Below are 27,504 nucleotides of genomic sequence, written 5' to 3' on the forward strand. Positions count from 1 at the left end.
AGGCCTGAGCCCGGTCAGCACCCGTCCCGCACCCCGCGTCCTGCACCCTGCACCCCGCGTCCTGCACCCTGCACCCCGCATCCTGCACCCCATGTCCTGCACCCTGCACCCCGCGTCCTGCACCCCATATCCCACGTCCTGTGTCCCGCATCCCGCGTCCCGCACCCCACATCCTGCACCCCGTGTCCCGCGTCCCACACCCTGCATCCCGCATCCCGCATCCCGCACCCTGCATCCCACACCCTGCATCCCACACCCTGCATCCCGCACCCCGCATCCCGCACCCTGCATCCCACACCCTGCATCCCGCACCCCGCGTCCTGCATCCTGCACCCCGCGTCCCGCACCCCGCATTCCCACCCTCCACACCCACACCCCGTATCCTGCGCCCCGCGCCCCACGCCTGCCCCGGGGGTGGGAGGGCAGGTGGGGGTCCTGTGCCTCCAGGAGGGAACCTGCCTGCACCTCTGCGGGGCGGGGGTGAGGCAGGGGACCCCAAAATGCATCCTGGAGAGGGGGGGGAAGGTTGGAGGGGCCACTTTCGCTGGCACCCGCATTGGGGTGACGGGGTGACGGTGGCTCCCGACTCACCGCTCCTTCCTTGTCTCCGCAGGGCTCAGCCCCACCGCTGGCCCCGAGTGACACCCCCCGAACCCCCTCCCAGCCCCACCTGCCACCCCGGCCCCCGGATCCCCCTCCCCGTGCAATAAAGCATCTCCTGGGGACGGTGGCCTTGCCGTCCCCCGTGCCAGGGGTCCCCTGGGAGCCCGTCCTTTGCGGGGGGTGGTGGGGGGGGGGGGGCTGTCCCTTGTGTTGGGGACATGCCAGCTCCACGGGGACAGTGGGAGCCGTGCGGGGGTGCGAAGCCCAGGCCGCCCCCCTCCCCGGGGACGCTGCGGACGGACGAGATCCCCTCGTTGGGGGGTTTATTTGGTCGGAGCGGGGGGCGGGGACCCCCTGTCCCCTCAGTCCTCCTTCTCGTCCCCGTGGGTGATGACGTAGCACAGGGACATGCAGTCGATGTTCCCCGAGGCGTCGACGGGCGTCACCGCGAACGTCTGCTCCGCCTGCGTGGGGACGCGCACCCGGGGGGCTGGGACGGGTCCCTGCGGGGTGCCAGGCGGGGACGGGGACCTTGGGGGACACGCGGGGGACCTTGGGGATGGGGGTCCAGGATTTTGGGGTCGGGGATCGCGGGGGACACGTGGCAGTCTTGGGGACAGGGTCCCCGTGGGGCACGTGGGATCTCAGGGATGGGGTTCGGGATTGCGGGGAGGGGGCCAGGCACACGGGGACCAGGGGGACAGGGTCTTTGGGGGACACACAGGGATCGGGGGCCGGGGGCTGTGTCCCCCTCCCCACGTCTCCCCGTGGGCAGGCAGAGCCGGGCGTCCTGGACACCCGCTTCCCCCGAGGGTGCTGTTGCCCCCCCCTCAGGCAGGGACACGCGAGGGGACAGGATGGGCAGGGTCCAGCGCAGGGGACCGTGACGGTGACAGTGACATCCAGGGGAGTTGCCTCACCTCCTCCGGGGAGAATTTATCCGCCTGGCTCAGGAGGAGCTGCTTAAACCTGCGGGAAGAGGGACCGGCTGAGCCCGGGGGGGGGGGGGGGGGGGGGGCTCCTGTCCCCACCCCGGGGGACGCAGGATCCGGCCGGGTGCCCCGAGGGTCCCTGCCGCCCCCCGCTCACTCATCCTTGTTCACGGTGCTGGTGCCGGCGGGGTCGAAGAGCTTGAAGGCGTTGAGGATGGACTCCTCGGGGTCGGCGCCTGGGGGCGAGGTGTTAGGTGGGGTTCGGGGCCGACCCCGGGGGGTGTCAGGGGGTTTTGGGGGGTGTCGGGGGGTGTCGGGGGACCCTTGGAGCCACTCACCGTTCAGCTTCTCCCCGAAGAGCCTCAGGAAGACGGTGAAGTTAATGGGCCCCTTCCCCTCCTTCAGCCTCTCCTCCAGCTCCTCGTCGCTCATGTTCGTCTTCCCTGGGGGGGGACGGGACACACATGGTGACAAGGCCATGTGGCACCGGGCACAGGGGACAGCCTGGCCCCGGGGGGTGGGGGGAGAGCTGCCACTGGAGGTGCCAGCCGGAGCGCCGGGACGTGTCCCTCGGGAGATAAAGCGAGCGGTTCCCTCCGCACACCCAGGCGGCCCTGGCTGTCACCGCCCCGGCCTTCGCACCGTCACCGGCCCCTCACTTGGCACCGTCGCTTCCCCACGCCTGGCACCACGGCTGTCCCCACGCTTGGCACTGGCACGGTCACCCACAGGGCACCGTCACTGGCACCGTCACTGTCCCCACCCTTGGCACTGTCACCGCCCCGTGCTTGGGATCACCATACTGTCCCCACCTTGGCGCTGTCACTGTCCCCACACTTGGCATCATCATTGCCTCCCCACTTGGCACTGTCACTGTCCCACGCTTGGCACTGGCACCGTCCCCTGTCACCGTGACTGCCCTGACTCGGCGCCGCAGCCGTCCCTGTCCCCATCCCTGTCCCCACACGGCGCCCGCTGACCCAGCTGCCAGTAGGTCTCCTTCAGGTCCGCCTTGGTGACGATCCCGTCCCGGTTCTGGTCGATGCAGCTGAAGGCCTGGAGCAGAGTGGGTGGGTGGGTGGGGTCTGAGCCCCGGGACCCCCCTTCCCGGGACCCCCCTCCCCGGCTCCCCCCGCCCGCTACCTCCTTGAACTCCTGGATCTGCGAGGGCTGGAACACGGAGAAGTCGCTGGAGGAGCCGCGCTGTGCCCGCCTGGCCGCTGCCACCGCGCCGCACGTGCCCGCCCTCCTGCTGGCCTGCGGGAGCCAACCGGGGCGCGGGGAAGCCTTGGTTCAGCCTCAGCCAATCGGAGCGCAGGGAATCCTTTTTTGGCCCCCAGCCAATCAGAGCGCAGGGAATCCCTTTTTTGCTCCCAGCCAATCAGAGCGCAGGGACACCCCCCTCCCCCATTTTTTTTTTTTTTGGTCACAGCCAATTGGAGTGCAGGGAATCCCTTTTGTTTGGCCCCGGCCAATCAGAGCGCAGGGAATCCTTTTTTGACCCCCCCCGCCAATCAGAGTGCGGGGAATCCCCTTTTTTTTGTCCCAGCCAATCAGAGTGAAGGGAATCCCTTTTTTGGTCCCAGCCAATCAGAACACAGAGAATCCCTTTTTTAATCCCAGCCAATCAGAGCCCAGGGACCACACCCCCACACCCCCTACACCCCCTTTTTTTTTTTGGTCCCAGCCAATTGGAGTGCAGGGAATCCCTTTTGTTTGGCCCTGGCCAATCAGAGCACAGGGAACCCCTTTTGTTTGGCCCTGGCCAATCGGAACAGGGAGAATCCTGCTAGCTGAGTGTTGCCACCAATCAGGGTTCGAGGATATCTTTCTGGTGGCAACCAATCAGAACACAGGGAATCCTGCTGGCTGAGGGCTGCCGCCAATCCAAGCACAGGGAATCCATTTTTGGCCACGGCCAATGAGCACAGGGAACCCTCCTGCTGCTGCTGCTGGCCGCAGCCAATCAGAACACAGGGAACCCTGCTGGCTGCAGGCTGCAGCCAATCGGAGCAGAAGGGATCCCCTTCCCCTCCTCCAATGAGCCGGGGGGATCCCGGCGCCGCTGGGGTGGCCCCGTCCCTCGGGGTGACCCAGCCCCCCCAGCCCCCCCGGCCCTGGGGTGACCCTGCCCTGGGGGGTGGCCCCAAAGCCCCACGGCGGCCCCAGACCCCCAGGGTGACCCCAGCCCCCCCAGGGGGCGGGGGGGACCAGGACCCTCGGGGTGACCCCAACACCCCGAGATGTCCCTCGATCCTGGGGTGCCCCCATGTCCCAGGGTGCCCCCCCGAACCCCTAGGGTGGCCCAGACCCATGCGGTGGCCCCAGATGCCCAAGGGTGGCCCCGGACCCCCAAGAGGGCCCATGCCATGGGGTGGCCCCACAGCCCCGGGGCTGACTCCAACAGCCTGAGTGGGTCCCAGACCCCCAGAGGGACCCCACACACCCTGGGGTGCCCCAGACCCTCTGGGGGACCCCCAATACCTTTGGGTGCCCCAGACCCTCCAGGGAACCCTAACACGCTCGGGTACTACCAGATCCCTAGAGGGACCCTAACGCCTTGGGGTGCCCCCCACCCCCAGAGGGACCCCAACACCCTGCCCCAGACCCTCGGGGGACTCAAATCCCTGGGGTGCCCCAGACCCTCAGAAGGACCCCCACACCCTGGGGTGCCCCCAACCCCCAAAGGACCCCAACACCCTGGGTGTCCCAGGGACCCCAACACCCGCAGTGCTCCCAGACCCTTCAGGGAACCTCAACACCCCGGGGTACCCCAGACCCCCAGAGGGACCCCAAAACTCTGCCCTGAACCCTCTGGGGAACCCAACACCCCAGGGTGCCCCAGATCCCCAGAGGGACCCCAACACCCTGGGGTGTCCCAAACCTTCAGGGGCATCCAAATCCCTGGGGTCCCCCCCCACTCCCAGAGGGACCCCAACACCCAAGGGTGCCCCCAGTCCCCCCCTGCCACATCCCCACACCCTGGGGTGCCCCCACCCCTGGCGGGGGGGGGGGGTGGGTGTCCCCCCATCCGCACTCACCATCCCCGCCACAGCCCTGGGCTGGGGCTCCCCGGGGCACCCCGACTTTTATCCCCCTCCCCTTATCGCCCCGAGCTAAATCGGGTGACGGATGCGGGCGCTGGTGCCGGGGTGCCGACACCGCCGGGCTGTGCCGGACACAAGCCAGGCCGGGCCCCCGGGTGTCACCGGAGGCGGGGGGGGGGGGGGACACACACAATTTTTGGCTGCTTGGGAAGGTGGCCGAGCCGTGGCACCCCGAAGCATGAACCAGCCCCCCGGGGATGTGGGGGGGTCACCCGTGTGCCCCCCTGTTTGGCGTGGGCTGGGACCCGCTGGATTTGGGGGTCCCGCTGCTGGCGGGAGCGGGGTTTAGCCCTTGGGGGGGGTCTGTGTCCCCTTTTTGGGGGGGGGGGGGGGGGGGTGTCCCCAGGCTCTGCTCCCCACCTTGTCCCCGTTGCGAGGACAAGGCTGGAGGGGATCCCCGCAAAGCGGTGCCCCGCCGCATCTGGCACAGCTCGGGTGCACCCCAGTTGGTCTCTGCACCCCCAGAGCTCTCCAGTGGGGGCGGCCCGGCCCCCTCCGACCCCCCCGACCCCCAAGTGCCCCCCAACCAGCCCCTTATCTCTTGGCCAACCCCCCCACGGGGGTCTCACCCCCTGCAAAGGGGCTGGGGGGCGCACGGAAGCCCCCGCTCCCCGCAGCTAGGTGAGGATGCAGGGGGCCGGGGAGACACAGGAAGACTCTCAGCTGCCCCACACGTGTGGGGCAGCCCCATGGGGAGGGGGTCTCCCTGCGAGCCCCACACGTGTGGGGCAGCCCTATGGGGAGGGGGTCTCCCTGCGAGCAAACGAGGAGCTCTCGCTCAAGCGGCCCCGGAGGAGAAGTCCACGCAAACCCCGTTTATTGGGGAGCCGGGAGCCGCCTCCGGCGGCGGCAAATCCCTTCCCGCATCCGTCTCTGCTCCCCGCAGAGCTCCGAGCGGGACCACCGTCCTCCCACCACCCCCCCCCGCCCCCCGCCCCCGTCATCCTCATCCTCATCCTCATCCTCATCCTCCCCCCGAGTCCTCTCTCACTGCCCCATCATGCAGGCCATTTTGCAGGCGACGGCTGAGATGAGCGCGGCCCCGCGCCCGCTGCCTTCCTCCGACTGGATGAAGGTGATGTCGCAGCCGGGCGTCAGCTGCCGAACCGTGGCGTGGAAGCGGTCCTTGAAGCTGCCGGAGGGGGAAAAAAACACGGGGTCAAGGCTCGGGGGATGCAGGAGGAGGAGGAAGGAGGTGGTGGCGGGAGGAAGGCTCCCAGGGATCCTCACCTGGGATGGAGCTTGTAGACGGAGCCGTCGACCCCCACGGTGATTTTGAGGGTCTCCTGGCTCCGGCTTTCCCGCATGCGGTTGATGACGCCGGCGAGCCCGGCCGAGCACATCTGGGCGGCGCGGGTGGAGACGCTCTCGCAGACCATCCGCACGATGTCACAGTCCGTGCCCGAGGGCAGCAGCTCGAAGGCCGTCAGGATGTTGTAGATCTGCTTGCGGTCGTCGGAGTCGCTGGGGCGGGGAGAGAGGGGCGCGTGGGCCAGGGGACGGGGGGGACACGGGGACCCCGCGTGGGGCAGCTGTAGAGGGCTGGTGTGGGGCGATGGGACAGGGGACCCCGATATGGGGCAGTTGTAGAGGGCTGGTGTGGGGTGATGGGATGGGGGACCCCCATGTGGGGCAGCTGTAGAGGGCTGGTGTGGGGTGAGGGACGGGGGACCCCGATATGGGGCAGCTGTAGAGGGCTGGTGTGGGGCGACGGGACGGGGGACCCCGATATGGGGCAGCTGTAGAGGGCCGGTGTGGGGCGACGGGACGGGGGACCCCCATATGGGGCAGCTGTAGAGGACTGGTGTGGGGTGATGGGACAGGGGACCCATAGGGGCAGTTGTAGAGGACTGGTGTGGGGCAACAGGACGGGGACCCCCATATGGGACAGTCAGAGCAGGTTGGTGTGGGGTGACAGGACATGGGGACCCCACTATGGGGCAGAGCAGGCCAGCGTGGGGTGATGGGACATAGGGACCCTGACGTGGGACACCCTGGGGTGGGGTGATGGACGGGGGACCCCAATATGGGGCAGTCAGAGCAGGCTGGTGTGGGGTGATGGGACAGGAGACCCCCCAGGTGGGACAGCCTGCTGTGGGGTGACAGGACAGACACCCCACTGCGCCCGGAGCGGTGCGGGGTGACAGGACGGACGAGCCCAGCGCGGCGGGCTGCTTTGGGGGTGCCGTCCCCCTGCGGGGACCCCGCCGGCCCTGTACCTCTCGATCTGTGACATGAAGCGGGTCTCGAAGGTCCCGCGGGTCTTGAGCTTCTCGGAGGCCTCCCCGTTGAAGAGCAGGTTCTCGTCCACCAGCTTCAGCAGCACCAGCCGGACGATCTCCCCCATGTACTTCCCCCCGATGATCTTCTCGTAGCTGGGGGGGGACACAGAGGCGAAGGGGGGGGGCTGTCAGGGCTGGGACTTGGGGGGGGCTGGGGGGGGGGTCCCACGTGCCACAGCACCCCCTCTTTCCTTCCCCCCCCCCCTCCTCTCCCCTTGCCGGACGCGTCCCTGCGCGTGGGCACGGCGGAGGGGGCGAAGGATCCCGCGCCCCCCCAACCCCTGGCTTTGGGGGGTACCTGTGATGAGTTGCTCCGGCCTCAGCTGAGCCCAGCATGGTGCTGGCGGGCAGGGGGAAGGAGAAGGGCGGGCGGAGGGGACGCGGCCGGGGACGGCGGGGGACAGAGGGGACGGGGACGCCCAGAGGAACTGGATCTGTCCTATTCCTTACAGTTGCTGACCGGGGTTAAGTGAGGTCTCGTCCACCACGCGGTCGTACTCCAGGAGGAACTCGTCCAGCTCCCCCGAGGCGCCGAAGGCCCCCCACTCCGTGTTGACGCACATCCGCCCCTCGTCGCCTTCCACCAGCTCCACGTTCTGCATCTCCTCCATGTAGCAGGCGTTGCAGCCCGTCCCTGCCGGCGGGAACCAGGGATGGGACCGGGCGGCGGCGGAGTGGGGAGGACGGGGACACACGAGGCGACAACGCCGACCCACCGACACCCGCGTCCCTCCCATCGCGACGGTGCCACGGGGCAGCCGGCGCCGCGGATTGGGGCGGGGGGGGCTGCGCTCGGAGCTGCACGTCCCCATCCCAACGTGGACGGGGAAGCTCAGCCCTCCTGCTCCTTCCCCGCAGCCCCGGGCCGGGTGCTTGTCCCCCATGGGTGTCGGGGACGGCCGTCACGGGGTGCCAGGGGGGATGGCTGCTGCGTGGCGAAAGCAGCCCGGCCTCCGGAGGAGCTGATAAACAGCCCGGTGCCGGCGGCGTGGTGTTTACCCAGGCCGAGGGGACACGGCGCGAGCCGGCGCGGAAAGCCCAGATGGCCGCGTGGTTGATGGCACTAAAGAGAGCGGGGGTCCGGGGGGCTGCTCCCCTGCGCGGGGGCAAAGGGGCCTGCGGGGTTCAAACCCATCCCCACCTCCCCGGCTCCCCAGCACGGCCGGCACCGGCCATCTTCAGCGGGTCCCCACCCTTACGGTGAGATGCCGGAGCCACCGGCAGCCTGGAGAGAGGATGTCCCTTGGGGACAGACCCGTTACGGTGACCAACCCCAAAGATGCCCCCACCATCGTGCCCGGGGCCAGGCGATGCCGTCCGGCATCCCAACCTCAGGAGACCTCGGCGGGGTGCCGCTGCCACCCCCGTGTCCTCGGTGCGTGTCCCCCACCACCACCAAAAAGGACAAGGCCCTGCTCGCAGCAGGGGAGCGTGAGCGGGGCCGTGGGAACGGTCCCCCCCCCGCCTCGCCTGCCGCGTGTCCCTGCGGGAAGGGGCCGTCTTACCCACAATCATCCCAACCTCGCACCGGTGATCTTCGTAGTAGCAGGAGATCATCGTGGCCACCGTGTCGTTCACCATCGCCACCACGTCCATCTCGAAGTCCTGGGGAGGGGAGAGGGACCGTCGGAATCTCGCCGAGGGTCCGGGCTGTCCCGCAGCAGGCGGATTTGGGGTCGGGGGGTCCCCGAGGGCGAGGATGCGTGCATGCGTCACGCACACGCGTGTGCACACGCACGGAACGATCCTTCCCGGGGACACGTGGCCCCATCGCAGGCACAGCCGGGGGTGCCGGCGTCTCCCCGCCGCTGCGGTACCGGCACAAACGGTCCGATCGTCTCACCCCTCGCCGTTTGATGGCGTCTCTCAGGAGCCCGACCACGTTGTTCCCTTCCGCGCCGGAGGCTTTGAAGCCCTTGGTCCAATTCAGGAGGATGCCCTGGCGCGAAGGTAAGACCGAAATGGGGCTGTGGGTGTAGCCGGGTCACGGGGACCCCCGAGTCCTCATGCTGCCCGGCCAACCCCTCACCTTGTCGATGTCCTCGTGCCGCACGGGGAAGGAGAAGGTGAAGCCCAGGGGCAGCTTTTTGTGCTTCATCTGGTGCTTGTCCAGGAAATCGGAGATGCACTCGGAGATGTAGTCGAAGAGCTGGAAGACAAGAGGTGCAGCCTTCGCCGGGGGCCGTCCCCATCCTCCCACCGCCCGCCGCCGGCCACTGTCCCCACCACGGGTCCCCCCCAAGCGCGGCCAACTCCCCGCCACCCCCCCGGCTTCTGCCGGCTGGAAGGATGAGGGACGTACCAGCCGGCGTCCCCACCACAACCCGGCACGGTGTGCCCCTGCCCGGTGACAGGGAGGGGACGGGATGCCCCATGCGCCCAGCTCACCATCTCGGCTGTCCCTGTCATGGCATCCTCCGGGATGGAGTACATCTGGTGCTTCGTCTTCACCTTCCACTGCCCTTCCTCCCCCTCGCCCACTTTCACCAGCATCACGCGGAAATTGGTGCCGCCGAGGTCCAGCGACAGGAAATCTCCGACCTCTGCAAAGCCGGGGAGGGGGGACGCAAGGCCGTCGGCTCAGGGCGGGGGGGGTCTCGGCCTCCCGCAACCGAGCTCGGCGAGGTCCGGGGAAGAGGTGACGCGGCAAAGGACCGGGAGCGATGCCCGTCCAGCCTGGCAGCGCCATACCTGAGCCCTCGGGTGTGGAGCGGACGTAGGTGGGCAGCATTTTGACGGAGGCTTCCTCGTGCGTCTCCAGCTTGAGCCCTCGGTCCATCTCTTTTTGCATCCGGTACATCACCTTCTTCAGGTCCTCCTCCTTCAGCCGGAACTCCGACAGGATCCGCTCCACCTGCGGCGGGACGGACGGCGTCAGCTGGGGACGGGGGATACGGGACGCGGGTGGCCTGCACCCCAAAAAATAATCCAAATTTTCCTTCCCCCGGCCCTGGTGTTCCCCATCAGCACACAGACACCCCGAAACACCCTGTCCCATCTCTCCGCCATCCTGCCTCCAACCTAATGGACACGCTGCTGAATCCGCAGGACCGGCATGAGCCGCTGCTGGCTCCAAATCCTCTCCCGGCGCTGCCTGCGAGATGTCCGCGGTCGGCACAGGGCTCTCCGTGCCGTCGCCTGAAGCCGGTTGATTTTCCACAAGCTCGGCCGGTCGCATGGAAGCCGGCGCCGTTCTAGCAGGGCTTGGCCCAGTGACCTGGGACGTCCCATCCCGCCGAATCCGAGTCTTTCCCAGCAAGGAACGCCGCCAGCGCCGCCATTGAGGAGCTCAGCGGCTCCCACCGAGGACGCGGCACCCCTCCGTGTCTGTGACGAGGACGCCGGCGTCCTCCTCGGTCCCCCGGGGAAGCCGGCAGCATCCCTCTCCCCGTATCCCCTCGGGAATGGCGGGTGCCATTTTTCCGCCCGTCAAACTTGGTGCGACCGGGGGGCCGAGGGCAGGCAGGCAGGCAGGCAGGCAGGCCGGCCGGCAGGCAGGCTATAAAGAGTATTATCGGGAAATGCTGCCTTGCCTCGCTGCCAGGGAGAACCGCAGGGCCCACTCGAGGGAAGCGCCTGGCAGGCAGGACCTGTATTTACCCTTTACGTAGCAACCCCGGGCTCCGCCGCCGGCGCAGCCTCCATTAGCCACGGCACGTAATCGGGGGCAGGCAGCCCCGGGCTGTCAGATGGAGCCGGGGGGAGAGAGCGAGCGCTCGCTGCTCGGCCAGATGTAGCCGGCGGCATTAGAGGCCTCATTAGTCACCGGGATCCGGGCAAGCTTAAAACGCTCCCGCTTACGCTCTCGCCGGCAGACGGATGTTTTCCTCGAGGCTGCTGCCGTTTCCCCGTGTGTTTCGGGGTGGGGGGCTCGGTAAAAGGCTTTGGGATGCGGTTTGGAGCATCCCGGCATCGGGAGAGCACCCACCGCCTCGGCTCAGCCGAATCTGCGGCCGCTCGCCCTGAACCGTGCCCCCTCCTGCCGCCAGCGTGTCCTGGTAAAGCACCCGGCCCCGAACGCCGGCCCTCAGCCTCGAGCCGGGGCTCACCCCAAACATCTCCTCGCCCCGAAAGCTCCTGCCCCGCAGAGCCCTCGTGCCTGGGCGGCCTCGGCCACCACCCACAGCCGCAGCGGGGGATCCCGGCACCCCGGCACCTCTCCAGCCGTCCTCCCCGGTCCATCCCGGTGCCAAAGCCCGGGGGCTCCGTTAACACTGAACCCCCGAGAAGAGAAGATGCGGCTGCGCCACGGGGGATGCCGCCGTGCCAGGGGATGCTGCCGGAAAGGGGCTGGGGCAGCCCAAGGCAGCACCGTGGCGAGGTTTGCCGTGACCCCGAGGGTGTTCAGCCCAGGCTGGCTGGAAAAATCCTGCCAGGAAAAGCACGGGGCCGGATTCGACCATCTTGCCGGCGGCGGCGGCTGAAGGCATTTGGCGCTCCATGATGCAGACGCCATCCTGCAGCACCGTTCGGCACACAAACGCCAAATTTGCCGTGGCCGGAGGGTCCCCGTCCCCAGGGCTGGCAGCCGAGCGTCCGAGTTTTATTTCTCCAACAGTTTTTCCAATCTCAGGCGCCACCCGCCCCGACTCATCCCTCCTCTCGCCTCCAAAACGGCGGGTTTGGCTCTTCCTCGGCGGGATTCGGCTCTTCCCACGCGACCGAAACCGGCTCTCGGCTTCCCAAGGAAACTGTTTGCTCTGACACATCCCACAAAGAGGACACGGCTGGAAACCGCACGGCCGAAGGCCGCGGTGGCCGGCGATGCCCGACTCTGCCAGCCACGCACTCCTGCCCCCAGCACGTGCCGTGTCCCCTCGGTGTCCCCTCGGACGTCCCAGTCCGCAGCGGGGAAGCGTCTCGCTGTCCTCGCCCACGGCCCCGTGAGCTCAATCCACCCGGGAGAGGAGACGGCAGCAGCTTCCCCCCACCGGCGTTTGGCCGGGGACGAGCCGGGTGCCATCCTCCCGGGTGCCTCGGTGACAACGTGACGACCGAAGGAGGTGACGGGCCCCATCTCACCCTGGGGACGGCAGCCGCTTGGCTGGCAGCAAGATGCCAACGGCCGTGCCGGGACGGCGGGAGCATCCCAGCCAGACGGCGCGGTCCCACAGACGCTCCCGGCCCTGTCCCGAGTCCTCGGCCGTGACCCGGCTCACCAAAACGCAGAGCCCTGGCGCTGAGCCCCTTCCCCGGCACGTGCTGGGGGGTGACACTGGGGACGGGGACCCCCGTGGGCGCATCGGGGCTGACGCCGGGCTTTGCCCCCGGAGCCGGCATCCTCCCCTCCCAGCTACCTCCGCCCCCAACCGGGACCTTGTCCGGCGGGAGATGCCCGCAGCGCCCGGCCGCTTGCCGCAGGGACGGCTGGCAGCCCGGGGAGGATCCCCGTCGCTCCCCGCACCCGCCGGGTGCCCCCACCCCATCTCCCCGCCAGCCCCCCCCACCCCCCCCACCCCGGGATCGCCCCGGCAGCGGCCTCACCTTCTCCTTCCTGCCGCTCTCCATCCTGGCTCGGTGATCCAGCATGGGGGCAGCCGTCGGGGCGGGGTGGGCTGCGGGCCGAGCCGTCCCCCCCTCAATCTCCGGGCACCCCGCCGCCGTGCCTGGCCCGGGGAGCGAGCCTCCTTCCCCGTCCCGGCAGTCGTCCGGCCGGCGCTGGGCTGCTCCGTCCCTCGCTCTGCCGGAGGATGCTCCACTTTCGCCGCTTTATCTCATCCGACGCCGGCGGCCGTCTCCTCTCCGGCGCCCGTTGATGGGGGGGGTCCCGATCTTCCCCTCACCCCCCCCCCGCCGGCCTCCGGACCCTCAAGCGGAGGGGCAGGGAGAGGGGCCCGGCGCCCCGGCGGGCTCAGCCCTCTCACCCCACATCTCGGGGCCGCGGCCCTTTGTGCCGGGGTTGGGGGGGGTTGGATACAGGTCGCGCTCTCCCCGCTCGCTCGCTTCCTTTCACCGGTAAATTTATTTACCGGCGCGCCGGGTGGTTTTCGGCGAGGCGAGGGGTCACGAGCCCACCCCGGTGGGTTTCTACAGCCAGCGGGGAAAGTCCCGGCGCGACGGCAAGGCTTGGCCGGGACCCCTCCCCGCCGGGGGCCGTTGGCCCCGTCATGCGAAGCACCACGCCCCGGGGCCACCCGTGTCCCCGCTCCAGTTGTCATATCAACGGCTCGATGTACTGGCGGCGGTGGCAAGCACTCCACCGGACGGCTTAGCAACCCGGCACGCTCCCATGGAGACCGCGCCGGGCCGGAGGAGCCGGTGGCTGGCTCGATGACAAAGGTTACGGCCGCCCGGCGAGGGGCGAGGGTGACTGGGAAGTGCTCCGTGCCCCCAGGATGGGAAAAAGCTCCGGCGATGCCGGGATCGATGCCGGGCACCGCGGCGGGCTGCGGGCAGCCGCTAGTTTTGGGGGACGGGGACACGGTGATCCCCCCCTTCTCCCCCGGATTGGTGCCGTCAGCCAAGTGTTGGGGGGCACCTGGGGAAACGTCGGCTTATGGGGGTCCCAACGGGCAAGAGGACGCTCCTGGCCACGGGCGGACCCCAAAATCTCGCGGTGTTGGTCCGTGGCAGCATCCCCTCGGACAGGGAGCTGGGGAGGGAGAAGGAAGGGTCCCCGGGAAGCCTGGGTGGGTGCCGGGGGGGACTGGCAGCCCATGGGGGAACGAGGGGGCTCTGGGGAGGGCAGAGGTTTGCGGGTGTCATGGCGGGGCCTGGGGGGGGCACAGGGTCACCCCACGGCGCCCCATCCCCACCCTGCTCACCGCTCTGTGCCGTGGGGGGGGGGGGGGGCTCAGGCATCCCTGCCCCAGCGATGGGTGCCCACCCCGTGGGGGGTGCGGGCCCTATAGAGGGGTCCTCACCTCACAGAGGGGTCCGAAACTCTTGGGGGGGGGTGCATCCGCACCTTGTCAGTGGGCCCCACCCTACGGGGAGAGGCAGCCCCACAGAGGGGTCCCACCCGTGGGCGGAACAGCCCCACAGAGGGGTCCTCAACCCCACAGGCGGGTCCCCAAGCCATGGGGAGAGGCCAGCCCCACAGAGGGACCCCCACCCCACAGGGGAGTCCTCAGCCCATGGGGAGAGGCCAGCCCCACTGACGGGGCCTGCCCCACAGAGCGCCCCACGGGGAGAGGCCCGCCCCACCGACGGGGCCCACGGCCGCCCTGCCGCCATAGCAGGCCCCAGCCCCTTCGCCCCCCACCCCGCAAAGGACGCCGGGATAGAGCGCCCCCAGCTGGAGGTCCTGCAGAAGAAGCCCCCCCCATGACGCCAGGGAGGCGCTGATTGGCCGCCCAGCTCGGAGGCGGGCCGCGAGCGGCGCTGGGCGAGGCCGGAGAGAAAGGCAAGCGTTTATTGGTCAAGAGACTGAGGGGGCGGGGCGGGGGCGGGGCGGAATTGGCGCGTGCGCAGAGCGTAGCGGGCCCCGTGGCAGTTGCCCGGGGCCGGTGTCACTTCCGGTCGCCGCGGTTCTGCTTCCGGGTCGCGCTCCTTCACCCCCTCCCCGTCGGCCGCCGCCTCCTCACAGCCAGATCCGGAGCTGCCGGTACCGGCGGGGCCGCGGGCGGCCGGGAGGGGCCGGTTTAGCCACGGGGAGGGGGATCCGGGTGTTGAGCTGGGCTGTACTGGGTGGGGACTGGGCTGTACTGGGGTGGGGTCTGGGCTGGGCCATCTGGGTTATACTGGGGGTGAGGAGCTGGGCCGGGTGGGTTATACTGGGGGTGAGGAGCTGGGCCGGGTGGGTTTATACTGGGGTGTGAGGGGCTGGGCCGGCTGGGTTGTACTGGGGGTGAGAGGCTGGGCCGGGTGGGTTGTACTGGGGGTGAGGAGCTGGGCCGGCTGGGTTGTACTGGGGGTGAGGGGCTGGGCTGGCTGGATTATCCTGGGGTGAGGGGCTGGGCCATACTGGGGTGAGGAGCTGGGCCGGTGGGGTTATACTGGGTGTGAGGAGCTGGGCCGGTGGGGTTGTACTGGGGTGAGGGGCTGGGCCGGCTGGGTTGTACTGGGGGTGAGCGCAGGGTGGCTGGGTTATCCTGGGGGTGAGGAACTGGGCCGGCTGGGTTATACTGGGCGTGAGGAGCTGGGCCGGCTGGGTTATCCTGGGGGTGAGGAGCTGGGCCGCTGGGTTATCTGGGGTGAGGGGCTGGGCCTGCTGGGTTATACTGGGGTGAGGGGCTGGGCCGGCTGGGTTATCCTGGGGTGAGGGGCTGGGCCGGCTGGGTTATACTGGGGGTAAGGAGCTGGGACGGTGGGGTTTACTGGGGGTAGGCTGGGCTGGGTGACGGTGGGGTGAGCGGGGGCTGGTATACTGGGGGTGAGGAGCTGGGATGGTGGGGTTATACTGGGGGTGAGGAGCTGGGCCGGCTGGGTTATACTGGGAGTGAAGGGCTGGGCTGGCTGGGTTATACTGGCGGTGAGGAGCTGGGCGGGGCAGGGGCACCCCAGCCGCGGGGGCGGGAGGAGGGGTCCCGGTGAGGCCCGGCGGGGTGTGGGTGGGGACGGGGTGACACATGGGACCCCCGGGTCACCCCCGGCTTCTCCTCCGCCCGCCCAGGCCCGCGGGCGCCGCCGGGATGAGGCTGTACAGCCTGAGTGTCCTTTACAAGGGCGACCCCAAAGCGCGTTTACTGAAAGCTGCCTACGACGTGTCCACGTTCAACTTCTTCCAGAGATCCAGGTGGGTGCCGGGAACGCCGCATCCCCGAGGGAGGATTGTTTTTTGGGAGGGGGGTGTGGAATCTCCCCTCTGCGCTGCGAGGCTGGCGTGCGGCTTGGGCAGGACCTTGGGGAGAAGGAGTAGAGGCTTTTTTTTGGGGGGGGGGGGGGCGGGGGGGTGGAAGGTTTCTTCCCGTTCTGCTCCCGCGTCCCCGGGGACGCAGTGACAGCGGTAACAGGCGTCTCCGGAGGGATGACCGCGGCGGAGATGCTCCCGTGGGGAGCTGTGGCCCCTGTCCGCTGCTGCGGAATCCCCCTTTCCGAGCGATCTTTCAGCCTGGGGAACGGAGCGAAACCTCGTTTTCCCCTAAGAGCCGCCCAGGGCCGGCAGCAGGCCGTCAGGTTTGACTCGGTGAATCATCCGCCGTCGCCAAGCCGTAAAACCTGGGTGCTGGGAAACACCCCGAGCGCTCCGGTCAGCTCTTCTCCCTCCGGCGAGTGCCTAAACCCGGGCGTCACGGTGGCTCCTGGGGTGCGAGAGGCGAGTGGGAGGACGCTTGTCTTTGTGTCGGGCGAGCAAAGCTCGCCTGACACCTCTGCTAGCTTTTTATTTAGGAGTTTGGTCTAATTTTAAACTTTTCCCGCCCACAAACCTCTGCTCGGGTTATTCGGATGGCTTCGGGTGAGCCGGTTTAGCCTTGAACGCCGATCCGGGCTCCCAACTGTCCCGCTGCCGGCTCCGTGCACACGAGAGAGATCGCGGATCTCTCTCTCGGCGGCTGCCCTTGAGTTTGCGGCTGAGGGGAGCTCCCAAAAGCCTCTAAAAGCTGTAAAATAAAGCAGGAGCCTGTCGCAAAAACAGCTCGCTTCCCGGCCCCAGATGATAAAGCTTTTAGGAAATACCTACGGGCCTCGAATTTTCCGTGCCCCATCCCTGCCAAGATTTGATGGAGCCTCGAGCTCGGCGATTCCAGTGACAAAGGGAAAATCCTGAAGTAAGGTTGTCGTAAAAAAAATTACTTGCTTAGCCAAACGCGCGAGAGGGATCGAGGAGCGGCGCCGGCGCTGCCGACGCACGCGCTTCGAGAGGGATCGAGGAGCGGCGCCGGTGCTGCCGACGCACGCGCTTCGAGAGGGATCGAGGAGCGGCGCCGGCGCTGCCGACGCACGCGCTTCGAGAGGGATCGAGGAGCCGCGCCGGCGCTGCCGACGCATGCGCTCCGAGACGGCTTGCGGCGGCTGAAGCGATCTCTTAAAAAACCCAGATCACTTCGTAGTCGCAGCTCTCGGTTTTCCGAATCCTGAGGAAAAAATTCCCTCTGCGGTTTTGCTGTCGGCTACGGCCGAAAAAGCCGCTTCCCCGGCAGCGGGCTGTTTCTTTGCTTTATAAAAAAAAAAGTCTTGGCTTTTTGGGAAGAGGGAAGGTGCCGTTTGGGGAGGGGGTGCCTGTGCTCGTTACTCCCGCAGCTTTTCTCCGGTGGTTAAGCCTTGTTTGGGTTAAAAATGCTGCATTTACGTAGCGTTTTTTCCAGGCTGAGAGTTGGGTTTGGGATTTGAATCTGGGATAAAGGCGGTTGTGGTCCCTGGGAGCCGTGAAAACCTGCTGGGCAGGAGGACGGAGCCGGCCGGGCCGGGCCAGCGCGGCGTGTCCGCCGTCAAACCTCTGCCGTGTAATTTAGGAGGGTCGGGAAGGCGACGCGAGGCGACTTCGGTGGCCGATTCCTCCGGGAATACGGTGGAATACTGGAATTGCGACGGCGGGGGCTGCGGCCGCCAGCAGGTCCCCAGCCCAGGAGGAACGTGTCGGTCCTCTGTTTCTGCTGAAGTTGGATGTTCAGAAACCTTCGGGCCGGTCTTTTCTCTGCAGCGCCTGGAAACCCGACGGTTCGGAGTCTCGGTGGCGCCGGCGTCCGATCGCCGTGGTGTCCGGGCTGGGAGAAATGCAAAATTCCGCTAAGGAATATGTAAACTGAGAGAGGCAAATCCCCGCTCTGGAGTTGCTTCCAGCGGTGGAAGGGCAGGGAGGAAAGCGCGGTCTTTGCCGCGCCGGTGTCCGTGTTCGTTGACGTTTCGTCGGCGTCGCGTGAAGCTCCCGAGCGGGAGCTGTCGGCGTGGGGGGGGGGTGTTGGAGCAAACCCTGTCACCGGAGCTCTGACAGGTTCCCCCTTCCTGGGATTTTCCAGCTGAAGCGAGGAATTTGTCGCCTCACGTTCGTTAATCCCGGCATACGTTGGGAACAGATTTATTTTACGCTCGCTCGTCATTTTTGGCCTCTCTTTACCGTGAGGTGAAGAGCGGGGTTTACGCAAGAAGCCTGTTTGGCAGGACTCGAGTCTGGGCTCGGGAATGTTTTCCAGACGTAGAGCGAGTCTGGCTTAAGGATATTCCTTAATGCTGACTCGCGGCGGCAGGGAGCTGAGGTGCTTTTGCGGATCGAACGGCTTCCCCGGGGTGCCGGCGCCTTGCGCGGGGTTCCGGTAAGGGCTCCGAGCGCAGGATAAAAGCCGAGGGAAGGGGCCAGGACGCCCTGCAGCCCCTCACTGCCTGCGAGCGGGGCGCAGCCGCTCCTCGGGCTTCAGCCTGGTCTTTTCCTTTCTGCTAAATCACCAAAAAACCGAGTTCAGCCCAAGGACTCGAGTCCCTCGCCGCAGCCGGAGGGATGTGGGCGCTCCCCTGGGCCCGGCGAAGTCGGAGGTGTTTGGGTGCTGGCCGTAGGTGCAGAGTCCGGTCTCTTCCCCGAGGAAAACTCATGGCTCAGCCACGTCTTCGCTACCCGAACGTGGCGGTGGGGTCGTGGGGAAGGGTTTTGGTCTGCCCAAAACGCCGGGGACCTCTGGGACAGATGATCTCCCCCACGGTCACCGCACCGGCACCTCCGGTAGCGCTCCGGTCCACGCGCAGCTCCCCCCCCCATCCCGCCCCGGACGCGGGTCCCCTCGCAGACTCGAGCGCCAACGCTTTGTGTTTGTAGCGTGCAGGAATTCATGACCTTCACGAGCCAGCTGATCGTGGAGCGCTCGGAGCTGGGCAGCAGAGCCTCCGTCAAGGAGCAAGGTGAGAGGATAACCCCGGGGTCAGCGCCCGCGGCCGTACCTGCTTCGTTCTTTGTCCGTTTATGATAAAAAAAAATAAAAAATTGAGACCTCAAACCAGCGCCCGGGCGATTAACGCTAAAGGCGTGAGGTTGCTGAGCCGGGCGGGAGCCCAGCCCGCTCCGCAAGAGAGGTTACGGGGAGAAGAGGACCCTGCCTGACGGCCGGCCGCCTCCTTCGAGCTTCCTTCTCTCCTTGCCGGACGCTCGGAGCTATCGGGCTGCGTGCCGCCGCCCCTCGGCTTTCCCGGTTTGTCCCGTCCCCGGCCTGCGCGGCAGTTGCGATGGCGGCTGTGCCGGCGCAAGCCTCCTTCCCCTCTCCCTTGAGCTCTGCCGGGCCAGTCCGAGCTCCGTACCCCGATCTCTGGCCTCGTCTCCGGCCTCCCCGCCCAGCTCCACGTGCCTCCCCAACCCCGAGACGCGCGGGGTGCGGCCCGGACTTGGCCGCCGCGGCCTCTTTAATGACGCTCCGGGCTTGTGCCAAGTTGTGAGTTATTAAAATCAGGCTGAGCGCTTCCCCCTTTGGGTTTTATTTAATTCTGGCAATACCTGCCGCCCCGGAAAGTTAGCGTCGTATCCCGCACCGCGTGGCCGGGCTGCGGTAACCTGCTGAAGCCCGATTTGGGATTGATTTTAATCCTTCCTTGAGCCCTTCCCGCTCTCCTAACGAAATCCCGTGAAACGCTGTCGTTGAATGAAACTTCCAGGGCGATTTGTGGGTCGTGGAAGAGCTGTCGGGGCCGGGCGGGAGGCGGAGGGCTCCGGGGGTGGCTCCGGACCTTCCCGCTGCCTTTTGACGTGAATTCTCTGCCCAGAGTACCTCTGCCACGTGTATGTCCGGAACGACGGGCTGGCCGGAGTGGTGATCGCAGATAACGAATATCCGCAGCGGGTTTGCTTCACCTTGCTGGACAAGGTGAGCGCGCAGGCCGGGAACAGTTCCGGAGGTGACGGGCCGCGGTGGGGCTGCGCCGGGGAGCTCCTCCAGCTCTCCTGCTCGCGCCGTGACGAGGAAATGACCTTCCTGCTCGGTAGCTGGGCGACATTGGAGCCGAGCTGAGCAGGATCCGGCCAGCCCAGAAACTTCCAAGCCGTGCGCTGACTCGGCTTTGCCTTCTAGGCCTTAGTCCCAGCTCCAATCTGCTGCCAGCCCAGGCGCTGGCCTCGCAAACACCCCGTCCTCCCTGTCTGCCTTGGGTGTTACGCGGGGAAAACCGGGTGCGGCCGCGCTCCCGGCGTTGCCGAAAACCGATGATTACGTGGCTGGCTGCCCTGGCAGGGGCGCGGGGCTTTGGGGACGGTCGGGGACGGCCACCCTTGCCTGGTGCGGGCACCGCTCCGTCGGTCGGTCGCCGAGGCAGTTGGTTTCTTCTCTTCCCTGGGCCCGTTCAAAAGGGAACGAGGAGAAGGAAAAAAAAAAACCTCCTTTTTCGAGGAGAAAATCCCTTCAGGCGGAACGGCCGGGCAGTAACCGCCCGCTTCCTCGCGTTGCAGGTGCTGGATGAATTCTCCAGGCAGGTCAGCAAAATCGACTGGCCTTCGGGATCCCCAGCGACCATCAGCTACGCGGCCTTGGACGGATACCTCAGTAAATACCAGGTACGCGATCCCCGGGAGGCCGGGAAACGCTCCCCACGGCCCCCAGATCTGGAGGTGGAAGCGTGGGTGACGCCCCGGCGTGTGCCGGGACACCGGTGCTGCGGGGCCGTGACCCGGGGGGGGACACCGACGTCCCTGCGGCGGTGCCGACGCCGTGTTGTTTCTCTCCGAGAACCCCCGCGATGCCGACCCGATGACCAGAGTGCAAGCGGAGCTGGACGAGACCAAAATCATCCTGGTGAGGAGGACGCTGGGCCCGCGGCCGGGCTCCTCCGGCTGGGACATCGCCGGGGGCTGCGGGGACGCCCCTTCGGGGGGCTGGGGTGCCCTCCAGCCGATGGGGCCGTCCTGCCTTCTCCGTTCCCCGGTGACGTTCCTGGTGCTGTGGGAGCTCCCTCTCCCCTTCCCTTCCCTCCGGGCTGGCCCGGCACAAACCCGGGGGCACGGAACGCCCCCCCTGCTCTCCGCTTCCCTCCTCTGAACGGTGGTCCCTTCCCTGCGCGGTGTCACATCCTCGCTTGTCACCTCCTTTAAACGAGCTGCCTGTGCTGCCGCCTTCACCGGGGGCTCTTCTCCTGGTCGCTGCGACCTTCCCGTCTCCGTCGGGGCCGGGATTGCTCCCTTCCCTGCGGCGGAGCCAGGGTGGCCGTGGGAAGGCAGAGGCTCGTCCCCGGATGGGGACGCGGCGACACCTCCATCTTCTCCTCGGGGGCTGGGGAGGGAGCGGGGAGGGCCCGGGGGTGCCGGCGCCGCGGATCAACGCCGGTTTCTTCCGGCAGCACAACACCATGGAGTCGCTGCTGGAGCGAGGGGAGAAGCTGGACGACTTGGTCTCCAAATCGGAGGTGCTCGGGGCACAGTCCAAAGCCTTCTACAAAACCGTGAGTGCGGCTTTTCCTCCCGGGGGAGGCTCACCCTCTCCCCACGGTGCCAAGGACGGGCTGGGGCTGGGGAAGGGCGGAATAAACCCCCCGGGGCGGAGGATGTGGGTGCCGGGCAAGGATCACCAGTCCGCTGGCACGGCTGCTTTGGACCTGGAGGGAGCTCGGTCGCCCAAACTCCGGCGGCGGGGGCTCCTCAGCCCCTCGCTCGGGCCGTTCCTCGCCCCGCGGCTGACGGAGGGCAACGCCGATCCTGGCTGCGGCAGTTCTGGCGCGGGCTTTGGCTGAGGAGGGGTCAGATCCGTGCCACGAGCTTTCGGCACGGGGGCACAGGGCGTTTCGCCTTCGTGGCGAGCCGTGAGGGCCGGGACTGTGCCGGCTTCCTCCGGCAGGAGGAGGGCTGTGCGGGGTGCGGGGCCCCCCCCGGGCGGGCGGCTCTTGGCCCTCGGGGAGCCGCAGCGAGCGTCGCTGCCCGTTTTCCTTCTCTTCCCAGGCCCGAAAGCAGAATTCCTGCTGTGAAATCATGTGATGAGGACCCCGGGGTCTCCTGCTCCGGACCACCAGGCCTTCGCTCCCCTTCGGATCTCACCCAGGACAGAAGGCGGAAGCCCGGGGGGGGTTCCCAGGCCTGGGCTGTGCCGCGGTGGCCGGTGCCAGGCCTGGGCGTCCTCGGCGCTGTGGGCTTAACGTGACTTTTTCTTTTTTTCCTTTTTTTTTTTCCTTCTTCCATCTCGAGGGACGCCGAGGCCGGCATCGGGCCGGCACCCCGCGGCGTCGAGGGGGGGGCAGCGCCGGAGACCCGCTGCCCTCGCTTTTCCCGAGGGCGGCTCGGACCACGGGGACGCCCGGCCACGCGCCCTCCCTTGCCTTTACGCCCGTAACACTAGCCAGCGCCTCGCCATCCCGGCACTGCCGGCCCCGGGGGAGAGGAGCCGGGGCTCCCGCCGCGATGCTTGGGGGGGGGGGGGTCTTTTATGTATTTGTGTGCTAAGAGTGAGCCCGGGGGGGGTGGGAGAGGGGTGGAAAGGGAAGAGGCGGCCATTTCCTCGGGGGGGGGATGACGCTCGCTGCTGGTCATCGCCTGCTGCCTCCCTGGGCAGCTTTTCCCAGTGCCGGTGAACTGGAAGCTGTGGCCGCCGTGGCCGCTGGCTCGCTGGGTCCCCGGTGACGGGGGGGTCCCCCTTGATTTGGTGGTGGGATGGGGGAAAAGAGCTGGGGGGGGCCCCCCTGGCTGGTTTGGGGAGGGGGGTGGGGGGGGTCTGCCCCCCATTTGCGTGGGCTGCGGATGGGTTTGAGCCCCCCGCCCCGGTTACCAGCTGCCGGGAGCGGAGAGCCGGGGCAACGCCGGGGCGGCTGGAAACCAGCCCCAGTGCTGGGGTCCCCGTGCCAGCGGGAGGGGAGCAGGGCCGAGGCGGGGGGGGGGGGCTCGGAGCCCCCTTCCCCTGCTCCCGTCAGCTTGGGGGGGGGGGCTCAGCACCCGCTGGGTGCCCGTCGGCCCTCGCTGCCTCCTCTTCCTCCTCTTTCGGAAGGGAAAAAAGCTTTTCGCTTGAGATTGTCTCGTGATCGGTGTTGCCTATCGTTTCTGTGCCGCCGGGCGGGCGGGGATAAAGTCGTCTTTGGCAGTTGTAGCCCGGTTCCGACTCTCTTTGCAGTTTTCCCGGAGTGGGAATGGGGCCGGGGCCGGACACGGAGCATCCCGGTGGGCACCCGGGGCAAACCGGCGGGAATAGAGTCACCGCGGCCTTCTCCCTCCAGCTATTTGTTGGGGTTTTTGGGGTTGGTTTTTTTGGGGGGGGGGGTCAGTTGTTTTTCCTCGTAATTTATTTGCAGTTTTCCCGAGACAAAAACGAAATCAGAGTCATCTTTTACACTTACAAGGCTCAGAAAGAAAAGACGAAGGGGTTTGAGGGGGGGGGGGGGAGGGAGGAGGGGGGAAATATGCCGGGGGGGAGAAGAACGAGAGAAAAGGGGAGAAGAGAAAAATTTGGCAACAATCCACCAGCATTCATGGGACAGTAACAGCTCAGCTCAGCTCCTCGACATACAGCGTTAGCGCCCGAGGTTTGCTCCCGCGCAAAGGGCATGCAGAAAAAAAAAAAAAGAAATCATAAGAATAATTAAAAAAAAAAAAGAAAAAGAGATCCCCCGGCCCCCCGCCCCCCCCCCCTACACCCCCCACCCCCCCCAGCCAAAAACAGCCCCCAGCAACACACGGCACCTCCGGACGCGGGGATGGAAGAAGGGGAAGCCCCGGGCGGGGGAAAATGCGTGGCCGAGCCGGAGAGCGCCCGGAGCGGGGCGATGCCTCCCTGGGTGGGTGGGGGGGAGATGGGGTCCCCCCCAAGCGCTGGGTGGGGTGGGGTGGGGGAAAAGGGGTGCGGGAGGGGAGCAAACGCCCTCGGCCTGGAGCCGGCAGCGCTGCCCGGTGTCCCTGTGCCGGGGAAGGAGGGGGGGGGGGGGAGCAGCAGGGGGACCCCCGGCACCCGGCGGAGCAGCCTGTGCCCCCTAAGAGACCCGTTCTCTTAGTCTAAAGTGCTTTCGATGCTGCGTCAGTGCTGGCTGGATCGCCCCGCTCCCCCCGTCCCGGGCCGGGGCCCCCCCACCCAACCCCCCCCCGGCTGCCCACCCCCCCTCCCAGCCCCATTACGTGGCACCCACATTCCCCCCTCAACCCGTCACCCCTGCCAAAACCTGCCAGCACCCAGAACCGGCACCCAGCCACCCCGCCTGCCCCGGGGAGGGAGAAACGGGGTGCTGGGTGCCCGGTCTTTGTCACTGGGATGGGGACACGGGGGTGCCCGCTGGGGACCCTCCCAAAGGCACCCACCATGCCCCCCCCCCCCCCCCCCCCCGCCCCAGCAGCGCCCAGGATCAGCCTGGGTCCCCCGTGGGCATCGCTCCAGGGGCACTGCCGGACTTGGGGGGGGGGGAGTGTCTGTCGTCCCCCCCCCCGCCCCACCTCACTTACCACCCAGCAGCCCCCCAGCCCGGAGCCCCCCCGTTGCCGGGGACCCCCCGTGGGAATTCAAAAATAAAGAGCTCTCTCTATGTACAGGGACCGGGGAGGGAAAGAGCGAAAGCGGAGTCCAAAGAACAACATCCACCACCAGCAACAGCGAAACGCCACAAGCACAGCCGGGGAGGGCGGGGTCGGGGACCCCCCCCCCCCCACCACTGCCCCCCCCCGCCAGCCAGGAGACATCCCCCCCCCCCCCCCCCAGGCAGAGACGGGCAGAGAGGGGGGGTCTGGCTGCAGAGGTAGCCCCCCCAGCCCCCCCTGCCTGTGGCCGAGCGGCTGGGTTGGCTTTTGGGTGTGTGTTGGGGTGGGTTGGGGTTGAGGGGGGGGTTCCCCTTTTTTTTTTTTTTTCCTTTTTTTTGTTGTCGTCGTCGTTTTGGCTTTTTTTTTTTTTTTTTTTTTTGTCTTTTTGTTTTCTGCAAACACAGGCACTGGAGGGGGGGAGGAGCAGGGGCCGGGGCGGAGGGGGGACAGGCATGCGGACGCGTGCTTCGGGGCCGCAGCTCCGGCTGCCGGCTCGGCTCCCATCGCCGTCTCCGTCAGGCTGGAACCAGGACAGCCACCGCGAGCTCTGCAGGGATGAGGGACACCCCCCCCCCCCCGCCCCGCCACCGTGGTGAGCCAGAACCGGGGCACCCCGGTACCACCACCCCCCCCCCCCACTCCCAAACCCCGATCCCGCGCTCACCTTCACTGGAGCGGGGCGACGGGGGCCCCCGAGCCGTGGAAGTGGACGTTCTGCCACTTGCCATCGCGGCGGTGCCAGACGCGGGTCTCCTCCGACTGGCTGGTGCGGGGCCGGCCCTGGGCGTCGATGTACTGGGTGAGGCGGATGTAGGCGATGCAGGCGGCGTCCTCCCCGATGACGTGCACGTGGGGGTTCAGGATGGTCGTGTGGATCGGCTTGTTGTTCTTGGAGAGCACTGCGGGGCAGGGGGGGCGGCCGTCAGCGGCGGGGGGGACGGGGACGGGCAGGGGAACGGGCAGGGGTGGTGGCAGGGCAGGCGGATGGACGGCCAAGCAGGCAGGGGAATGGGCAGGGATGGTGGCAGGGCAGGCGGATGGACGGCCAAGCAGGCACGGGGACGGGCAGGCAGAGAGGGGTAGAGGGAGGCAGGTAGGATGGACAGGCAGGACGGGCAGGCAGGGAGGGATACAGGCAGGGAGGGGTGGATGGACAGGCAGGCAGGTAGACGGGACAGGCAGGCAGACAGGATAGGCAGGCAGGATGAGCGGGCAGCCAGGTTGCACAGGCAGGATGGATAGGCAGGCAGGGAGGGATAAAAGCAGGAGGGACAGGCAGGCATTATGTGCAGGCAGGATGGGCAGGCAGACAGGGATACAAGCAGGGAGGGGTGGATGTACAGGCAGGCAGGCAGACAGGATAGACAGGCAGGTAGACGGGACAGGCAGGCAGGCAACAGACAGGCAGGATGGACAGGCAGGCAGGGATACAGGCAGGGAGGGGTGGACGGGCAGACAGGCAACAGATAGGCGGGGTGGACGGGCAGACAGGCAACAGATAGGCAGGATGGACAGGCAGGCAGGATGGGCAGGCAGGGAAGGATACAGGCAGGGAGGGGTGGATGGGCAGGCAGGACAGGCAGGCAACAGACAGGCAGGATGGATGGGTGGATGGACAGGCAGTGGGACAGGACAGGCAGGCAGGATGGGCAGGCAGGCAGGCTGGACAGGGAGGGGTCAGGCAGGCAGGACGGACAAGCAGGCAGAGACGGGGGGATGGACACACAGACAGGCCAGACAGGCAGGCAGAAGAGAAACAGATGGGGAACAGGCAGGACGAGCAGGGCAGCAGGCAGTGGCCAGGCAGAGGATGGGCAGGGGAACAGGAAGGATAGGCAGGGGATGGGCAGGATGGATGGACAGAAGGACCAAGCAAGGGTCAGATAGGGGACAGGCAGGCAGGCAGGGGCTGGGCGAGACAGGCAGAGGCTAGGCAAGGGCTGGGAAGTTTGGACGGACAGATGGACAGGCAGAAAAAGGGCAGGGGATGGACAAGGCTGCCTGGCAGGCAGGTGGGGGGCAGACCGGGACAGGCAAGGCAAACAGGCAGGGCACCGACAGGATGGGCAGGCAGGCGGGGAGGGGGAGGGAGGGCTGTGGAACAGGCAGGACGGGCAGGCAGGACAGAGGGGCAGGCAGTGGGCCAGGCAGGACAGGAGGATGGACAGCTAAGCAGGCAGCCAGGCAGGATGGACAGGCAGACAGGAGACAGGCAAGGGGGCCAGGCAGGACAGGCAGGGATGGACAGGCAGGGGACAGCAAAGGAGACGGGCAGGGAGACAGATAGGATGGATGGGATGGGTTGGGCAGGCAGGGGACAGGGAGAGGACAGGCAGGATGGGCAGGGCGCGGCAGGGCAGGCAGGGGCAGGCAGGGGCAGGCAGGGGGCAGGCAGGGGGCAGGCAGGGGGCAGGCAGGGTGCGGGCACTCACAGTTCTCAAAGTAGAAGCGGTGGAAGTCCATGCCCTCCACCAGGTTGCCCAGGGCCTCGGGCTCGAAGGAGGTGAGCCCCGGGTCGCAGATCTTCCTGCAAGGCAGCGGGTGAGCAGCGGCCCCGCCCCACCCCGCCCTGCCCCACCCGCCCTCACCCAGCCCCGCCCTGCCTGGCCCCACCCGGCCCCACCCACGGGACCCCCCACTCACGCGTAGGCCTCGAAGTCCCCGTTGTTGACGGCCTCGATGAGCTGCTCCGTGATCTTGATGATCTCCTGCTTGCGGGCTGGGGGGTGGACGGCCAGCGTCACCGTCACCGTCACCGTCACCGCCACCATCACCGCCACCGCCACCATCACTGTCACCGCCCCGTCCCCATCCCTGTCCCCGTCCCCGTGCCGGGGTGCCCTGGGATGGAGGGGAGGGTGGGGATGGGTGGGGGACGATGGAGATGGTGGCGGGGGGGGGGGGCGGGCATGGGGACGGACACGGGGATGTGGGAGATGGAGGAGGGACACGGGGCGGGGGGCATGGGGACAGACGGACGGACGGGCTGTGGGGACGGACACAGGGAGCATGGGGACGGACACAGGGAGCATGGGGACAGACGGACGGACGGATGGAGGGGACAGACACAGGGAGCATGGGGACAGATGGACGGACGGACGGACGGAGGGGACGGACAGGGGGCATGGGGACGGATGGACGGACGGACAGACGACGGTGGGGACGGGCACAGGGAGCATGGGGACAGACGGACGGACGGACAGTGGGGACGGACACAGGGAGCATGGGGACGGACAGACGGACAGATGGAGGGGACAGACACAGGGAGCATGGGGACGGACGGACGGACGGACGGACGGATGGAGGGACGGACA

The 27,504-nt window shown here is 67.7% G+C and overlaps 4 protein-coding genes across 5 annotated transcripts; 1 reads left to right on the plus strand and 3 right to left on the minus strand.

Annotated features, from left to right (window-relative positions):
* Window positions 1–965: 965 nt before the first annotated feature.
* Window positions 966–4,431, minus strand: MYL7 (myosin light chain 7). The gene is made up of 7 exons (XM_050913983.1): window positions 4,420–4,431; window positions 2,679–2,792; window positions 2,516–2,591; window positions 1,874–1,978; window positions 1,693–1,771; window positions 1,524–1,572; window positions 966–1,067 (listed from the first exon to the last, which is right to left on the minus strand). Exons 1-7 carry the CDS (start codon window positions 4,429–4,431, stop codon window positions 966–968), a joined length of 537 nt encoding a protein of 178 aa, XP_050769940.1.
* Window positions 4,432–5,629: 1,198 nt separating this feature from the next.
* GCK (glucokinase) lies at window positions 5,630–12,453 on the minus strand. Its single transcript, XM_050913982.1, has 10 exons — window positions 12,409–12,453; window positions 9,616–9,778; window positions 9,313–9,467; window positions 8,954–9,073; window positions 8,768–8,863; window positions 8,430–8,529; window positions 7,375–7,558; window positions 6,862–7,017; window positions 5,873–6,106; window positions 5,630–5,774 (listed from the first exon to the last, which is right to left on the minus strand). Exons 1-10 carry the CDS (start codon window positions 12,451–12,453, stop codon window positions 5,630–5,632), a joined length of 1,398 nt encoding a protein of 465 aa, XP_050769939.1.
* A 3,039-nt stretch (window positions 12,454–15,492) lies between these two features.
* YKT6 (YKT6 v-SNARE homolog) lies at window positions 15,493–21,763 on the plus strand. Of its 2 annotated transcripts, XM_050913984.1 has the most exons (7): window positions 15,493–15,601; window positions 18,551–18,633; window positions 19,486–19,586; window positions 20,165–20,269; window positions 20,442–20,507; window positions 21,049–21,150; window positions 21,644–21,763. In XM_050913984.1, the coding sequence occupies exons 1-7, from the start codon at window positions 15,498–15,500 to the stop codon at window positions 21,677–21,679; spliced, it is 597 nt and encodes a 198-aa protein (XP_050769941.1). In that variant the 5' UTR covers window positions 15,493–15,497; the 3' UTR covers window positions 21,680–21,763. The 2 variants fall into 2 exon arrangements, with proteins under 2 accessions (XP_050769941.1, XP_050769943.1); XM_050913986.1 differs by lacking the exon at window positions 21,049–21,150.
* A 2,834-nt stretch (window positions 21,764–24,597) lies between these two features.
* On the minus strand, window positions 24,598–26,979 carry LOC127028245 (calcium/calmodulin-dependent protein kinase type II subunit beta-like). The gene is made up of 4 exons (XM_050913987.1): window positions 26,834–26,979; window positions 26,623–26,717; window positions 24,855–25,089; window positions 24,598–24,737 (listed from the first exon to the last, which is right to left on the minus strand). Exons 1-3 carry the CDS (start codon window positions 26,977–26,979, stop codon window positions 24,857–24,859), a joined length of 474 nt encoding a protein of 157 aa, XP_050769944.1. The 3' UTR covers window positions 24,598–24,737; window positions 24,855–24,856.
* Window positions 26,980–27,504: the final 525 nt, after the last annotated feature.

Source organism: Gymnogyps californianus, unplaced genomic scaffold (assembly GCF_018139145.2).
Source record: "Gymnogyps californianus isolate 813 unplaced genomic scaffold, ASM1813914v2 HiC_scaffold_300, whole genome shotgun sequence".
NCBI classification, from domain to species: Eukaryota; Metazoa; Chordata; class Aves; order Accipitriformes; family Cathartidae; genus Gymnogyps; species Gymnogyps californianus.

Bases quoted from the DNA above. Each gene is read 5' to 3' on its own strand.
- MYL7 (XM_050913983.1), bottom strand. The intron at 1,772-1,873 runs GTGAGTGGCTCC...CCTCGCCCCCAG, and splicing joins CTTCGGGGAGAAGCTGAACG to GCGCCGACCCCGAGGAGTCC. The intron at 1,573-1,692 runs GTGAGCGGGGGG...CTCTTCCCGCAG, and splicing joins AGCACCGTGAACAAGGATGA to GTTTAAGCAGCTCCTCCTGA.
- GCK (XM_050913982.1), bottom strand. From the start codon at position 12,453: ATGCTGGATCACCGAGCCAGGATGGAGAGCGGCAGGAAGGAGAAG. The intron at 7,559-8,429 runs GTAAGACGGCCC...TCCCGCCGGCAG, and splicing joins CGAGGTTGGGATGATTGTGG to GGACGGGCTGCAACGCCTGC. The intron at 5,775-5,872 runs GTGAGGATCCCT...CCCCTCCGGCAG, and splicing joins GTCTACAAGCTCCATCCCAG to CTTCAAGGACCGCTTCCACG.
- YKT6 (XM_050913984.1), top strand. From the start codon at position 15,498: ATGAGGCTGTACAGCCTGAGTGTCCTTTACAAGGGCGACCCCAAAGCG. The intron at 19,587-20,164 runs GTGAGCGCGCAG...CTCGCGTTGCAG, and splicing joins GCTTCACCTTGCTGGACAAG to GTGCTGGATGAATTCTCCAG. The intron at 20,508-21,048 runs GTGAGGAGGACG...TTCTTCCGGCAG, and splicing joins ACGAGACCAAAATCATCCTG to CACAACACCATGGAGTCGCT.
- LOC127028245 (XM_050913987.1), bottom strand. From the start codon at position 26,979: ATGGTGGCGGTGGCGGTGATGGTGGCGGTGACGGTGACGGTGACGGTG. The intron at 26,718-26,833 runs GTGAGTGGGGGG...GCTGCCTTGCAG, and splicing joins GGGGACTTCGAGGCCTACGC to GAAGATCTGCGACCCGGGGC. The intron at 25,090-26,622 runs GTGAGTGCCCGC...CCTGCCCCGCAG, and splicing joins CCGCTTCTACTTTGAGAACT to TGCTCTCCAAGAACAACAAG.